Consider the following 16,187-nt stretch of genomic DNA (forward strand, 5'->3'; position numbering starts at 1 on the left):
TGCATCTGTTAAATGGAGGGAGAAGTCCTTTCGTGGGTATTGGGAGGAAGAAATGCAACATCTTTATACTGTCCAGCAGGTTCTGACATCTGGCAGCAGAGGAAGGTGGCTCTCTACTCTGTGGCTGACCTGCGTGGACAGTGGTGCCCCAGCCACATTCATCAGGGGCTGGTAGGGTCGAACCAGCACATGGTCCTCTGCTGCCCTCTGTGTGGGAGGAAAGACAGTGTGAGCCCTCTAGTCCCCTTAGAAAAGTGACACAGGACAAAGAAACTAGGCCAAGGGTCTTATGGTGTGTTCATGCTTTAATTCAGAGCTCTGTGGTGCAGGTACAACTTTGTCTGAACAAAAGGACAAGGAGATGAGAGTCAAGACCCCTCCCCACCTCCCTCCTTCCTACATCCCCTAAATTCTTGGTCAAGGGGATGGCCAAATATGAGAGTACACTGTGACCGTTTGCATCATCTCCTGGGTCAGAAAGGGAGTTGAGAGTTCCCTGGGCAGAGGGCCCCAGGAGGGGAGGCCTTTGCCCTGGAACCTTGTGATCTGCCCCCCACCCCAGAGTGTTGTCAGATACTCCTGTGCTAGTGGCAACTGGGAAGGGTGTTCAATGAAAAGCTAAGCTATTCCCTCAGGAAACATTTGTCATAAACTCTGCTCAAGGCCAGGTCTTTGTGCAGAAGCCCAGGCCCAGCTCCCAAGTCCTGCCTGGGCCTGGGCCAGAGGGAAAGCAGCACTGCTGTGGCCCTGGCCCCAGAACTAAGGAAGAGCCACCTCTAACCACTGGGCTCCAAAGTGACCAGCAGTTTCAGAAGGTGGTTTCCTGGGGACACTGTTCCTCAAGACCTAATCAGCTGTGGCTGGAGGATGAAGAGTGGGGAGGCCCTGAAGATTTCTGCTCCAGAAGCTGAGGGCAGGAGGAAGTATCAAGCAGAAGGAAAGGGCAGCTACAGAGGAGGAGAACTCTCCAGAGGGTCCTGGCCAGGCCTAGCCTCGGCCTCCCAGCCCCCCGTGTGCCAGCTAGCCAGGGCTATAGCCAAGCCAGCAGCCCACTGCATGCCCTCCCCTGGGGCTGCACAGGCAGTTCTGGCCCTTTGCATAGATGCAGGATACTGAGCACATGTATGCTCAGAGGCTGGGCCAAGGCTGCCAGCCCAGGGGCTGCCCTAGGCCTGGGGGTGAGCTGCTTTCTCTACTGGCAAGAAAGAGAGCCCACTGAAGGCCCCACTAGAACCCACAAAAAAGAGCCCCCTCAGTGCTATGGGCTCAGGCCCCTGTGACCCACACAGTCAGGGCTTGGGCCAGAGTAGGAGTGGAGGGCAGCAGCCAGGTCCCCCTCACCTTCTCTGGTGGCCTCGGGCCCATAGCCCAGGCCCACCCATGGCCCAGCCCTTACAAGTGGCTTCTCTAACAGCAGGGTCAGGGTGAACAACAACCCCAGCACTGCCCACACCCACCAAAACACAGGACACGATAGGAAGGCCACAAACAGTGAGACACGGACAGGAGCAGTGGGGTTGCAAAGCTTGACTAAATTCCAGTGGTGAAAAATATATAGATTTTATGTTGTCAAATATAGTTCATACATTTATTTTCTCAGCAAAGCTTTATTTCTAAGGAGATGCTATGCAGCTCCATGGGCACAGGGCACAGGAGGCTGGGTCTGTGACCAGTCCTGGCTTGGCTTTGGGTTGCTTTGGTCCCCTGCCCCATCCATGGCATGACCTCAGTGTCCTGTGGGGCACCTGCAGCCAGGCCCCAGGCACTCGGGTTTAGTTCAGCCAAGGGCAGGGTGGTCCACAAAGGAGGGCTGGTCTGAGGCCCCAGCTGAGGCGGGGGAGGTTTGGAGGCACGAAGCGTGTCGCAGAGAGGGCTCTGGCCCAGATGGCTGGGCTGGCTGCCCACCCCCAGTGCATGCAGGTGCCCCCTGCAGGGAGGGCACAGAGTAGACGGGCAGAGCCCACCAGTCAGGCAGTGGCCATTGGGGCCTCAGGATGAGGGCAAAGTACCTTGGCAGAGAACCAGAGTAGCCCCTAGGCCAGAGGGTACATGAGACATAGGTCTCATCAACTCCTCCAATGTAGGACCTAACCTCTGCTGAATGGGTGGGATGCCCAGATGGGTGTAACCCCCATGGAGGAAGAGGAAGGAGTTTACTTTGTAAACTAATAATGGTAATAAAATTTCAGCAGTTTTGCTGGGGGACTCAGATGTGGTCCCAGGGAAGGTGAGGAATAGTGATCCTTCCCAGGCTGACCTGGGTTGGGCTGGGAGCAGGTGGCCACAGGGCTTTTCCTGCCCTGTCGTGTTCCTGCCTGGGAAACAAGTCCCAGGGGACCCTGCTTTGGCCTGAACAAATGTCATGGCTTCCATACCCCATCCTGAGAGTCATCCTGCCAGAATTCTCTGCTTCCCCCAGAGGCAGGCAGGTAGATTTAGGGACCCTCATCCCAGAAAGCAAGTAGCCACTCCCAGGGGTCTTTGGGATGGGGGAGAACCAATCCCCAAAGTGAACACAGTGCAAGGCAGAGGTTGACCCAGAGGCCCCTTGAAGAAAGGTGGGCAAACTCCAGGGGCAGCCATGGCCTCTGGCATCTCAGAACAGCCAAGGATTCCTGAGTCCAGCCACAACCCTGGATGACAGATGAAGTGGCCTCATTGGAGAGGGTGCAGGGCCCCTGACACTCCCAGCCCTGCCTCCCCTATGCTGGCGGATCTCCCAGTGGATGCCAGGGCTTGGATGAGTGCTCCCTCCACAGCACTCATCTGACCAGGCTTGGCTCTCTCTCTCAAGGAAGAGCAATCTAACATACCCAGAAGCCAAGAGGAAAATAGATCATGGGGAGGAACTGGGAGGACAGACAGACACAGAACCCACCCTGCCCTCAGCCCTTCATGCCTGGCATGCTGTTCCACCAGCTATGGCCTCTACTTCTGAATCTGGGGAACAAGGGGGAACGGGGGGAGGCTGCAGCTCCAATCCAGGCTCAGGGGTTCCAGACCCTGCTCAAAGTGCTTGGGTCAGTTTTCTGCACGTTGCCATAGCTGTCTCTGAGGACATAACACTGGCTCAGAAGCCTGGCAGAGGGCAAGGTGGCTTGGGAGAGAAGGTATGGAGTGGGCAGGGTACTGGACAGGATGGAGCAGGGAGGGGAGGGTCCCCAGATAATCCAGCCAGAGACTTCCTGAGCAGGGCCCACCCTGTCTAAGGGCTGGGTGGACAGCGCAGCTGGGTTGGGGGCCTCAGAAGTGTCTCTGTGCGGTTTGTCCAATCAGTGTACTTCCCTGCCTTGAGTCTTCCTTACCCTTCTCCCTCTGGAAGTTTTGGGAAGTCTTTCCCAGCCCCTGACACTGTTAATATCCAGGAAAGAAAACTGTTCTAAACCCAAAACTAAGTAAATAAGATGATGCCTGTGGGGATATGGAAGGGGGAGGACAGCGTCCCTACAATCAGTGGTCAGGCTGCCAGAGCGCTGTCTGGGATGGGGCAGCCACCTCAGAGCTGGGAGCCACTGCTTGCTGAACTGGGCCCTGAGTGGGCTAGAGAGCGGCAGCTCATCCTGCGGATGGAGTGCAAGGCCACAGTGCAGCAGCCCCGCAGCAGGGAGCTGATGTTGTAGATGGGCTGGCCCTGGCGTCGCTGGGAGCGGCAAAGCCAGGCTACTGTGGGCATGGCTGGCACCACCACAGCCAGAAGATCCACGATGTAGTGGCGACTCCAGTAGCTCTTGGGCTCCTTTTCAGCTGTAGCCGCAGGCGTGGCCACCTCCTCCTCCTCCTCCTCCACAGGGCATACCACACTCACCGACAGACCAGGGTTGGGGTTGGCTCCAGGCCGGTGTACAGTGGGCCCATGGGTGATGGCCTGCGGGACCTCAAGCTCATCACCCATTGTCACCACCACTGCTGAGTTGGGGTCTCTGGGCCCTGGGGGGTGGGAATCTGACTCTGGGTGCCTGTCCTCAGGGACTGTCCCACAGCCCTGGGCCTGTGTCACTCTCTCCAGGATGGTGTCCAGGTCGGGTTGGTAGTGCACAAAGTCTGTCTGGATGGCCCGCTCCTGCATGCAGCTGGCCTGCACACCAGCTTCTGTGGCACACAGAAGCTTCTCATAGGTGTTACTGGCAGGGAAGCGGGCACCCAGGCTGAAGGAGCTGTGCAGCGAGGCCTCCTCAGGGCCACAGTCCACCCCTGATGACAGCAGGCTGCTGGCCTCTAGAGCGTCAGTCCGGCTTAGTGTGTCATCAGCAGCCACAAAGCCACTGTCGGTTCCATCTTCAGCAGAGGCGGAGGGATCACCAGGCTGGTGGTCACCGCAGACAGCTGGGTCACTCAGCTTGGTATAAGTGGAACTGCGGGTGAGGGAGCGGGCAGGGGAACCACCAGCCGACTCCCCAGTGCCCTCCTCCTTGGCCATGCCATTCTGGGCCACCTCCATGCTGTGCAGCAGCGTCTCTAGCTTCTTGTTCTGGATGTTGATGTCCACAAAGTATTTCTGCAGCCCCTTGTCTTTGTCAATCAGGTTGTTTTTGACAGTGTCAATGACCTGTTTGAGCTGTTTGATTTCCTTGCGGGCTTCCTTCAGGGCTAGCTGAGCCTCCACACGGTGGCATTCCTCCTCAATCCAGTCCTCCTGCATGCGTGATAGCTGTGTCTTCAGGTCATCGATCTCTGTGTCCCTGCAAGCAGAAGAGACTCTCACTCACTGCCTGCCTGCCTGGCCTGTCACCATCACCACAGAGAGGCAAGAAGTGACAGTGTCATCAAGGATAGGGGTCCCTGCACGGCAGAAGTTCAGAGTTAGAAATGAAAGAGGGGACTTGGTGCCTAATACCCCTTGCTTGTATCCCACAGGGAGCAGTGAGGGTGCTTGAGTGAAGGCAGGCGAGGCCTCCTCCTGGGAGAGAAAAGAAATGTCAATCAAGACACCACCCATTCCTATCCCTAGAGGCTGAACTGCAGATGACTTTCAATTCATCATCTGGAGAAGAGATGAAACAAAGATTCTTATAAGTGCTACTTCTGTAAAAACCTAATAAAATCTTAATATAAACCAATAAATATAATATAATATAAAGAGTAACTAGACAGAAAACCTCTGCTCTATTGAAAGGAATGTGGCCTCCTTCCATGCTTTGGGCATGAACATTTTATTATTTATTTTTTATTTTTCGATACCAGGGATTGAACTAGAGACTTTGCACTTGCAAGGCAGACAGCGGAACCACTGAGCTAAACCCCTGGTCCTACGCATGAACATTTTAAATGGATGGAGATGTGGCCAGAGACCCTGGGGGAGATGGCAGTGGCATAAGAGGATGACAACCCTCAGTGTTGATGAGGGGAGCTGATAATTTCACATCATCTCTCAAGCAGAGGGATGAGAAGTGGTAGATGAATCAGAGGGGGTGAGAAGAACAGGATGGCTCTTTTTCATCCATGCCAGAAGTTTTCTTCTTTATGTCTACAGTTAAGAGGGTGGCTGAAAGATAGACAAAGAAGGCACGAAGATACTATTATTGAGACAAGGGGCAAGCGTCAAGGAAATATGACCATTGGAAGGCTCTTGGCCATAAATGCTCAGGCTTTTCCAAATCCCTGAGTTTCAGATGAAGGGGTTGGAGGAAAGGCAGGCAAGTTTGAAAAACATGCCATTGAGTCTGGAAGCAAAACCAGGGCAAGACTGAACAGAGATTGAATGAAAGAAGCAAAAGTCAGAGGAAAATCATTCACCAGCTTAATCTTCTACCTGGACACTGTCCCCTCACCATGCAGCTGCTCAGCCCAAGCTCCAGGGTCAAAGGAACAAGATCTACAAATGGTATGGCTGTCACTGGGAGATTTTGGGCTCACCACAGTGACTGTCCCACATCAAGCACCAAAGTCAGATTGGAAATTCCACTCAGGAACTGGGCCAAGGAATCTCACTCTACATTTTGCTGAAGGGACTGGGGCCGAGGAGTCTCATCAGTCCACAATAGTCTCCACAACATCCTCTGGGAGGGGGCCTATCACACAAAGGACTCAGCAGTGCAGTGGGGGCAGTTGAGCTGCTTACAGTGGTGATGGCAGATGTGCTAGTAGGTATGGGGGGATGCTTGTTCATCATTAACTCTGCTTCAGCCTCGGATTCCCTGCAGAGAACCCTCCTGGCTTCTCTCCCTACTCCTCACTCACACTTCAACCTGGGAGAAGTGAGTTTGGAAGAAGGCACTGGGCATGCTCAGTGTGGCTGGTCCTTGCTTCTCTCTCCTTGGTGCCACCCAGATCCTACAGAGCAATGGCTTCCCAGTCCTGTCCATGCCTCCCTCAGTGGATTCCAAGACATTGCATAAGAACTGGATCATGAAGGATGTGGTTGCTAAGGGGGCATGATGGAGGAAGGGCACCTCAGGTAGTAGGGACACTGCATATGGATGCAAAGAGGTAATCGCACACATGGCATCTTCAAAGAGCAGAAAGTAGGCTACTGAGGGAAGTACTGAGGGCATGAGGAACATGGAGGAGTAGCATGGCCACAGGCTCCTTCAAGAGCCACAGAGTGATCTGGACTGAGGTGTAAACACGCTTACCACAGGGCATCCTGCCCAAACCGCTCAGGGCAGGTAGTCTGGGTTAACCTCGAAAGGAAGCTGGGATATGGCCCTCTGCTCCCTGAGGATATTAGTGCAAGAGGCTAAGCAGACCCTGGGCATAATTGGGAAGATGACAGGAAATGAAAGTGGAAATCCTAGTTCTAAGACAAAGAGGCCAACGCAATGCTGCCCTGAGCTCCTGTACTTCCAAACAACACATCCAAAATGGACTGTCTGCTAGGTAGGGCTGTGGTCAAGAAAGACATGGCCATGTGTACTGCATTATGAATTGTCCAGAAGAGACAAATCCATACAGACAGAGATAGCAATGGTTTGCAGGGATGGAGGGGTGGCCTCCAGGTAGGTGGAGGATAAGAATTCATCCCATAAGGCCAGGGATTTAGCTCAGTGGTTCCCCTGCCTGCCTAGCGAGTGCAAGGATCGGAGTTCGATCCCCGGTACCAAAAAAAAGGAATTCATCCCATAGCTGAGGAGACATGGGGTGGGGGGAGGGGCTTTCTGTCGGGAGCAATGCTACATAATTTTAGGGTAAAATCATTTGGTTAGCCTAGTTCTCCTGCCTACAGCCCAGCTATGGAATTATGAGACATAACTCCATTTTGGCCTCCGGTCACAACTGAGACCTCAATGATCCAATGATGCTGTGATTCTCCAGGACAAGAAACATCCTGAGAGCTGAGAACATCCTGGGAGAACACACATCTACTCAATTCCTCATTGTTCTTAGATTGTTACATCTTGTTTACCCAGGATGTTCTGAACTCTCTGCAAGTCATTTGTTACATTTGTTTCTCCCCATGTACTGAATAAAAGATGGGGTAAACTGGGGCCTTTCGTCTTTGCTGCCCAGAGCAGCACTGATCAGACCCGAAGCTCAGCTTCTTCTCAGTCTCATTTTTCTACCTTTCCTGTAATTCGCCATGTACTGCCGTGGCTTGCAGCAGACTAGGACTTACTGCAGAGGTTCTGGTAATGTCCCCTTTCCCTGTTCCCTACAGCTTTGCTCTTTGGAGCCCTGGATGTGCAGGCACAGCTGCTGTGCAGGCAAAGCTATCTCTATACCCATTCCCTCTCCAATGCATGCTTTCCTTGCCCACCCTCATGTGCACAGGTGGGAGGCTGAGGGGACAGCCCCTTGCAGGAAAACTGCTTCCCATTTGGCCTGAGCAGTGACCTGGAGCAGCCAAAGAGAGTTGGGGGGAGGTCTACAATGAGTTTGGACAAGCTGTTGCTGGGAAGGAGAGAGTGGGTGAATGGTGGAAAACCCCAGCCACTCCTTCCTTCCAGAGCACTCCAGGGCCCTGGTTCCTCTGGATGTGGAGCTGGTAGGTAACCCCATGGCTGCCCTAGCTGCATGCTCACCGGTCCTGGAGCCGGTCCTGTGTGTCCTTCAGCCGCGCCTTCAGGTGCCGGATGCACACCTCTTTCTGCTGCAGGGGGGTCAGGTACTGCTCCGGGGTGGGGGGCTTGATGCCATGGTTGTCACTGCACAGTGTGTACTTCATGGAGCGCCTGCAAGTGGATGCCCATCACAGGGGTGAGGGACGAAGGAGCAAGGCACAGGTGCTGCCCCTGGGGAGCAGGCTCCTCACCCTACTATCCTCAGTCTATGGCCACCAGATGGCTCCAAGCCAGACATCCCAGCTAGGCTCGAGGACTACTAGTGAAGGGCTTTAGTGAAGCTTATTTGCTTTGTTTTGTTTGTACCAAGGATCAAACTCAGAACCTTGTGCTTGCATGACAGGTGCTGAGCTAAATCCCTGGCTCTAGTGAAGCTCTTTTGATACCAGGGTGGGGTTGCAGGGCTCCTCTGATGAGGGTTGGGGACACCCATGACAAGGAGTACATAAGCTTGGTGCTGGTGAGCACTTTACTGCCACCATCTACACTGTACTCGCAGCAGTGCTGGGAATGGGGAAGCCTTCATCTCAAAGAGGGCTTCTGGCTTCAGAGAGACTGGCTCTTACTCTAAGTCCACATGTGGGCACCCAGAACCCAGGCTTCCAGATTTGAACCCTGAGAATGCTGGAGGCTTGGCATGGAGAGGAAGGCTTCAGGTAAGCAAGGAGGACAAGGACTCGGCCTGTAGAAGAGGAGATATGGTGGGGCGCTTTCCTCTCCAGAGCTGAGAGCTCAGGGATGGAGCCAGTAAGGCAGACTCACGTGCAGGTACAGCTGGTGTGTGGCACAGCTGTGTCCACATACATGCCACCTCTGCTGCACACTCCCCTTGCCCACCCTTATGTGCACGTAGGTGACCATTCCTTGTACGCATACTTACTGGGTGTGCACATCCGAGTGTGGATTCCTGCTCCGTGTGTACCCCATGCCCGTACATGTGTTCACACACAGTACCTGTGAAGCCTCACTCTCTTCCTACTGCCCTCGTGGGCAATCTCACATGCCAGGACAGCAGCCCCTGTACAGGTCCACACATCCATGCCCTAGGGTCTGGGCACTGACAGTCAACAGTAGTGCCCTGTGGTACAGAAGGCTGAGTGTCCCCAGCTCTCAGCATGGTAGTGGCCTCTGTTTGGTGGGTGTACAGCACACTGCCCCTCCAGGGCACAGAGCGAGGAATCTCCACCCAGAGAATGAGCAGGCTGGTGGGGAGAACAGGCCAAGGCTTTCCAAGGAAGGAGAGCACTCTGATTCCACAACAGACTTTGGCCCAGATGGCTCTACCCACGGCTTCCTGGGTGCTGGTTCTTCTGTTTTTAAGGAAATGTCTTGGATCTCAGTTCAATATCCTGGGCATGTTCCTATCCAACTAGAGACTCAGGCCTGCTGCCATCCCACTCTGCTCCAGAGAGGGGCAGATACCTCTTGGGACGCAAAGACAGGCCCTCATGAGGCTCACTTGCTGAAGCAGCCAGGCTGAAGCAGCTTTTAGGGATTCATGAAAGTGAATGTTTACTGAGGAAAAAATACTTGTAGATTATGAACTACTGAAGAGAACATGGTAGCAGGATTGGAAAGAAATGACGTTCTCTTCCATGGGCTCACCTCATGGTTCCCAAGTTTAACTCAAGCCAAGTCACACATAGCCCTGCTTTGCTGGCAAAGTGGTGGCATGGGCTGGAGGCTTGGGGTTGCCTCCTCTGATCTAAGAAATATCTTTCCAAAAGAGAAGCAAGCCATGCAAACAGTGCTAAGGCCCCATACACTCCTATAGCATCCACCAGCCCTGCAAGGGCTTTGGTCAGAGGGCACAGACCTGTGGTGAGTAAAAAGTGGTCTGTCCCATGCCTGGTGTGGGGTGGGTGGTGGTGGTAGTGACAGAACCAAGATTAATTAAACTAGTAAGAATCAAAGATTGGAGGGAAGTAACTTTTAACTTTTTCCATTTGCTTTCATGGGTATTTTTCCCAATATAACATTTAACACTTACACATTTTCAGTCACTAGCTCTACCTTTCCAAAAAATTATAGATATATATGAAGTAAAACATAGTGTGATGCATGTCTCTCAGCTACTCATGCCTTGGAAAGCCTGGCTATTTGCAGTGAGGTCCTAACATGGGTCCCATCACTCACCTAGGGAAATTACCCTCATGGTGGGCAAAAGGACCTTCCGTAAAGGGAGTGCTCAGCCTGGGGGGTGGCATTTCCCCAGGGGTTACAGTTATGAGATACCTCACAAAAATCTCTTACTAAGGAAAAAGTATTGAAATTGCCAGTGATATACTTTTTCACATTAAGTTAACACATCACTCCTGTCCCCCAGGCTTGGGGAGGGGGTGATATCCAGGATGCTGATGCATGGGTCCTGAACATGCCTCTCACCCATCATACATGTCACCTATCAGTAGAAACTCTGAGAACTGTTGCTTTCACAGCTCTGGATATCACTGAGCACAAATGACATCCTCTCTGAGGAAGGGCCAGGACAAGCCTTCCCAGGAGGTTCTCTGGCTGTGGGTGCTACAGCTGAGTGTTTCCTGGTCTTCTTTGCCCACATCCCTCAAGACCAAAGAGCACAGACCAAAGCTCCAATAAAATGGTTATTGGCTATCTAGGATGTGTGATGTGCAGATACCAAGTCATTGAAGCTTCTGGGTTATTAGCTTCATTTTCCAGAGAAGGAATGGAGATTCAGAGACAGGAAGTGGTGGAATCCAAAGCCATGTCTGCTCGTACACTTTCCTACTGCCCACTTGTATTTTAACACCAAGGAGCCACAATTCCAGCTCTCACTTCCTGGTCTTCCAGGACCCAAAGGTCCCCTTCACTTGCCTCTCCAACCTGATCCTGCTTTTCAAATATTGCTCCATAATACCTGAGATCAAACTTAGCACATACTGTGTTTCTAATACATCTCACTTCCCAAACCAAAGTCAGCTTTGCCACTCTTAAAGTGTCCCCTGAGAAGAGCAAGATGGTAAACTCTGGGGTTGCCTCTCATTCCCACCTTGTCTTTTTCCCATCAGAATCTGATTTTGCATGGAGGGGGGCACTAACTCTCTCTGTACTAACTGGCTCTGTGGGCAGAGTTTTGGCTTTTTCTATCTTCTTCCTGGATGGCTGGCCTACAGGAGCTGTCTTGCAATGATGACAAAGGTTTTTTCCAACGATAGAGGTGCGGGAAGAGAGGAGATAGGGCCTGTGCTGCTTCAGGGAGCAGCTTACCTCTCCTTCACTCTGAAAGCATCAACCTTGTTTGTTTAAGCCACTGTATTTGCTTCTGTGTAGTGGGTATTATGTCCATCTTTTAGACTGGAACTAGGCTCAGAGGGGAGAAGTGACCTGTTCAAGGTTGCACAGCCAGTGAGTCCAAGTGCTAAAGTTGGAGATGGTCAGAACACCACACTGGCCACCTCCCCCCAAAGCCCTGGTTCCTGGCCAGCCAGAAGGCCGATGATAGGGGGGATTACCTGGGTGTGGGGCTGCTGTCGCTGCCCTTGCAGGAGCCTGAGTTGCTGCTACTGCTGAGGGAAGAGGTACCATAGGCATCCCGCACGCTCACGGGTGGAGAGGTGCGCCTGGAGGCAGGGAGAAGAGGCAGGTGCTCATTCTGGCTGGGGGGCAGCTGTGGGCACTGAGCGAACACTGCCAGGCCACTGTGGCTCAAAGCGCCCCCACTTCAGGGTCACCAGCAGGGAGAGAAGCAGAGGGGAGAGGGGGATTCACAGACAGGGGTGACAGAACAGACAGTGCAAATCAAGATGGAAAACCAGAAAGAGGCTGGTCCTCCTGGCTTCCCAGGGACAAGAGTGGGGACTGGACAAGGCTGCAGGACAACAGTGGGGCCCCCTCTGCCATTCCCAAAGGTTCTCAACTTCCAGGGTCCCACAGACCCAGGAAAGAGAGCCTTCATAGACTGAGGGGAGAAGAATGGGGTACACAGGAGTAGAGACAGAGGAATGGCCACTGGGCTGAAAATTGGAGGAGGTTGAGTGACCTGGAGTGGGTGGCTGCATCCCCCCCGCCCCGAGTAATGGTGTTCATGGGCCTGGGACTGGTAGAAATCCAGTGGTTTGAGCCTTCAGATAACTTTCACATCCACGTATCATTTGAGCACTTAATAATCCCTGGAGGAGGCTGTTGTTTTCAAGCCCATTTTAAAGATGGGAAAATGGGATACAATGTGCTGGAAGGCCCAGTGTAAGTCAGTGGCAGGGGGAGACAGAAGCTCACCTCCTCCCACCCCCTGCAGCAGAGCTTCTGGGCAAGTGGAAGACTCACCTGCGGGATCCAGCAGAGGCCCGTCTGCTCCCTGGCAGGGACATGGCCATGAGGCTGCGGGTCCGAGTAAGGGGTGGAATGGGTGGTGTCCCTGGGGCTGAAGAAAGAGGGCAGGTTGGGGGGCCAGCAGGGAAGGCCGGGCCGGGCCATGTCATCCTCTCACTGGGGCCGCTGCCAGGCATAGCTTCTCTTCTCACCCTTCGGCAGAATACCTCAGCACCAGGTTTAGGCCACAGCCACCTCTACCAATGAATTTAATGGGACAGGTGCATCGCCTCCCACCACCTGACTTAAAGTCACAATCAATTGTCAAAACCTCAGGGGCAGTGGGAAATCATCAGTCCAACCCAGTATCCTCCAGATGAGTGAATATGCTCCAGAGAGGGTGCAGATCTTGCCCAAGATCACAAGGACAGCAGGAGCAGGGACTCCTGTCCTCTGGTGCAGCTCCAAGTCTTCTAATTTGCAAGCCAGGCTGCTTCTCCCAGGTCCCTGACACTCAGACCCCTGTCTCCCTGCTGTTCAGTCCTCCCTTCTTGGCAGAGGCTGCAGGCTGCAGGGCTCCTGGAGCAGAACCAGGAACCCCAAATTAGGCTGGGCTGTTCTTGTCAACCATCACCTTCCCAGTTGGCTTGTGGTTCAGGGCTTCCTGTCTACAGGGGGAGACAAGACAGACCAACATACCAGCACACATGTAGAAAGACATATGGATACATACGAACACGAAACAGTACCATGTCCCAGAATTCTAAGATGTGCAGCACACATCCCTGTGAACATGCCCCAGCACCTGCCCACAATGCAGGACATGCAGCCAGCCCTCCCATGCTCATGCCCGATTCCCGTGTGCCACACATACCCATTCATGCAAATCTACGTGCTGACTTCCTCAAGTTCCAGGAAGATGTAGATTAGGCTCAATGCAGTAGAGGGCTGGGGTAGATAGGAGCAGAAGTCCTCCCTACTTGCTACTGGGCATCTCAGTGGGTGGCCCAGTAGCAAGAGTCCATGCTAGGAGAGACTCTTGGTAAGAGGGTAGGTGAACTCAGGCCCATTGGCTCTCCTGGGTGGGGGCCTAGACCTCAAGGGTATTGGAGGGGAAAGGCCCCATGCTGGGCTGAATTGAGGCTATGTGAGGAGGAGGGCACACAGGGCATCAGCACAAAGCTCCTAGAATCTGATGCATAGGGCCGGGCTCTCAGCAGCCAGTGGGCTGGTTGTGAGGCAGCTACAGAGACCCACATCCCTTTCTTTGACATCCAGAGTAGGAACTGAGGACAGTAGCCTGGGTTATAGGAGAGTTGGTTGAGGATGTTGTGCCCTGGACTGCCCCCCATGCTGGGAGAGAAGCATTTACCCAGCCACACGCCAAGACAGAGCCCATGCCACGCACATTACGTACATTCTGCCACTGACTCCTCCCAACAACCCTATGAGGAAGTATTGTGATTAGTCCCCTTTCACAGATGAGGAATCAGCTACTGAGGGAGAAGGGACTTGCCCAGTTCACAACCAAGGTATGCTGGCCCAACCAGCATCAGGTGCTGAGGGGCTACAGCTGAAACCCTGGAATCCCTGGCCCAGGACTACCCCCTTCCCACACCAGCACCTCCCAGGAGCCTGGTCTTCCTGGCCGGTGGCAGGGCTGCCTCCTGAGTGGACAAAGGCACTGCTCAGATGGCCTGTTTCCTGTCTGTGACACAGAATATGGCCTGTTCCTCAGAGGGCTGGACACTGCCAGTATTGTCTGCATAGAGGTGTTGGGTGCTAGGCTCCACCACACCCGTCATCTGAGCTCTCACCCAGGCTGGCATTACTTCCCAGCCATCATGCCCCAGGCACCCAGGTAGGGCCGCTGGACACAGGGCTAATCCCCACAACAGGAACCACAGGGCAGGTTGAGATGGGAGCCAGCAGTGCCTCTTCACTCTTGCTCATGGTCACGAGTGACTGAATCCTCCTGGGCACAGAAAAACCTGGAATAGGAGTAGTTGGGGTGAGTGGGGTGGCATGATGGTCTTCCCTCATGGGGGTGGGCGCTTCAAGGATTATGTGTCACTGATTGATTCCTCTGTGGTCAGGTAAACCTGTTGAGTGCTTTTGTGTGTCTCTGGCCTATTACTTTCAACAGGCTTTTCAATCTCATTGAGGCCTGGGATCAAAGATTACACAGCTGCAGTCTGCTGGGCTCTGCTTGACAACATTGGCCATTCTATTGCTATCCTTCCCTCTCCTGGATTTTGGGAGGCTGTAAGGAGGAGGCTATGTCTTGCTTGCCAAGGCAGGGCTCACATCCCAGGACAAGCCTCTCTCTGTAGAGCCAGCTTGGAGCATGTTTCTAGGAGCCAGGAAAGTACAGGTAGAGATTGGGGCTAGGTCCTGGGAGGCAGGCAGGTTGCCAGGCTTGCTTGAAGCTGTGTGGCCTTGGACAACGAAGGCTTTTTGTTCTCCTTTGGCCCTGCTGCTACCTTGCTTGGCAACTCCATGCATCCTCCTCTTGAGTTCCCTCTTCCTTCCTCCCTGGCTGGATTGGGAAGAGGGTGTTTCTGTACTTGGATGAAGCTGACAAGTCTCCTGGGATCAGTCAGAACCAGCCAGTCTTTCAGGGTGGAGGAGGAAGTAGCATTTCCCCTGCTGGGACAGGACCTCCCAGGTAGGTCCCTCATGGGAGGGTGAAAGCCACCCAGGCCTGAAGGGAGTCACGATGTCAGGATCCTACTAAAAAGCTTCAATGTGCACTCTGTGCCTTCTCAGGTTCTCTCTCTCCTCTAGGCCCCAGAGAGGAGGCAGGTTGCCATGGCATTTGTCACCATGCCACCTGCTCAGCCTGGAGTCCCACAGGCCTGTCCCCAGGAGGCCAGAGGCTGCCACTTGGCATGGAAGGTGGAAAGGAAACCCAAAGTCATGGGGAGTGGGCCTAGTAGTCTCTTGTTTCTTTTACTCTGAGAAAGCCAGGCCCTTCCTCACTCTACCTCCTTCCATTTCCCCATTTTACCCATTCCTAACAACCCCAATATACCGACCCCTTTGACTGGTCCCTCACATATTCAGTGTTTCCTGAGGACCTACTAATGGGGATCCAGGGAACAGGAGAAATAGGATCAAACAGATATCTGCTCAAATCTCAGCTCTGTCACTCTCCAGTCACATGCTTTGGGCAAGTCATGCTACCTGTCTGAGTTTTAGAATCCTCATCTGTAAATAGGGCTAGGATAAAATGTACCTGATATAGTTACTGTGAGAATAATCTGAAAAAATGCATTACAGGGCTTGGCTTAGTGCCTGTACACAAGAAACACTCAGAGAATGGGAGCATCCAGGATTCTGTAAGATAATTGCACTGTAATGTGATCTTCAAAACAGAAACATGTTCAAGGCATATTGGTGACCTCAAAAGAGTGAGGAAAAGCTTCCCCTAGTCAGAAATTTGGCTGCAACTTGAAGGATGAATAGGAGTTCAAAGGTGGGAGGAGAGGAGCACTCTGGCTAAAGATAGTGAGTAATTCAACAGCATAGCTGCTAAGAAATCAGTGTGTCTGGTGAAGGCAGAGGTGCAGTGGCAGTGAGGCTGCAGAAGGAGGTGGGGCCAGGCCACACAAGACAGGATCCTGTGTGCAACAGGGTGCCATGGAAGTTTTTGTTTTGCTTTGTTTTAAGGTACTGGGCATTGAATCCAGGGCCTTCACACTGAGTTGCATCCCCAGCCCTTTTAAAAATGTTTTTATTTTGAGACAGAGCCTCACTAAGTCACTAAATTGTTCAAGTTGGGGTCCAATTTGTGATCCTTGCAATCTCAGAGTACTGGAATTACAGGTGTGAGCCACCATGCCTGGTGGTGGGAGTGTTTTTAAAAGGAGAGGGGCACAACTGGATTTGTATTACAGAAAGTCCCTGTGTGGGTAGTAG

The 16,187-nt window shown here is 53.1% G+C and overlaps 1 protein-coding gene across 22 annotated transcripts in view; it reads right to left on the reverse strand.

The window, feature by feature from the left end:
• Window positions 1–287: 287 nt before the first annotated feature.
• Snph (syntaphilin) overlaps window positions 288–16,187 on the reverse strand; it is a 45,683-nt gene continuing 29,783 nt past the window's right edge. For 2 of the 22 annotated variants that reach the window (XM_087188747.1, XM_087188750.1), the window contains 4 exons: window positions 12,282–12,934; window positions 11,471–11,677; window positions 7,959–8,108; window positions 288–4,679 (listed from right to left, as the gene is read on the reverse strand). In XM_087188747.1, coding sequence (XP_087044873.1) covers window positions 3,497–4,679; window positions 7,959–8,108; window positions 11,471–11,677; window positions 12,282–12,463 — 1,722 coding nt within the window. In that variant the 5' untranslated portion in view covers window positions 12,464–12,934 and the 3' untranslated portion in view covers window positions 288–3,496. Of the gene's footprint in view, window positions 4,680–7,958; window positions 8,109–11,470; window positions 11,678–12,281; window positions 13,712–14,083; window positions 14,258–16,187 lie in introns of those variants that run through there. The other 20 variants (XM_087188748.1, XM_087188754.1, XM_087188752.1 and 17 more) reach the window with 20 other exon arrangements.

This window comes from Heterocephalus glaber, unplaced genomic scaffold (genome assembly GCF_053883595.1).
Source record: "Heterocephalus glaber isolate CG9 unplaced genomic scaffold, H.glaber_assembly_v1.0 deba00001532, whole genome shotgun sequence".
NCBI classification, from domain to species: domain Eukaryota; kingdom Metazoa; phylum Chordata; class Mammalia; order Rodentia; family Bathyergidae; genus Heterocephalus; species Heterocephalus glaber.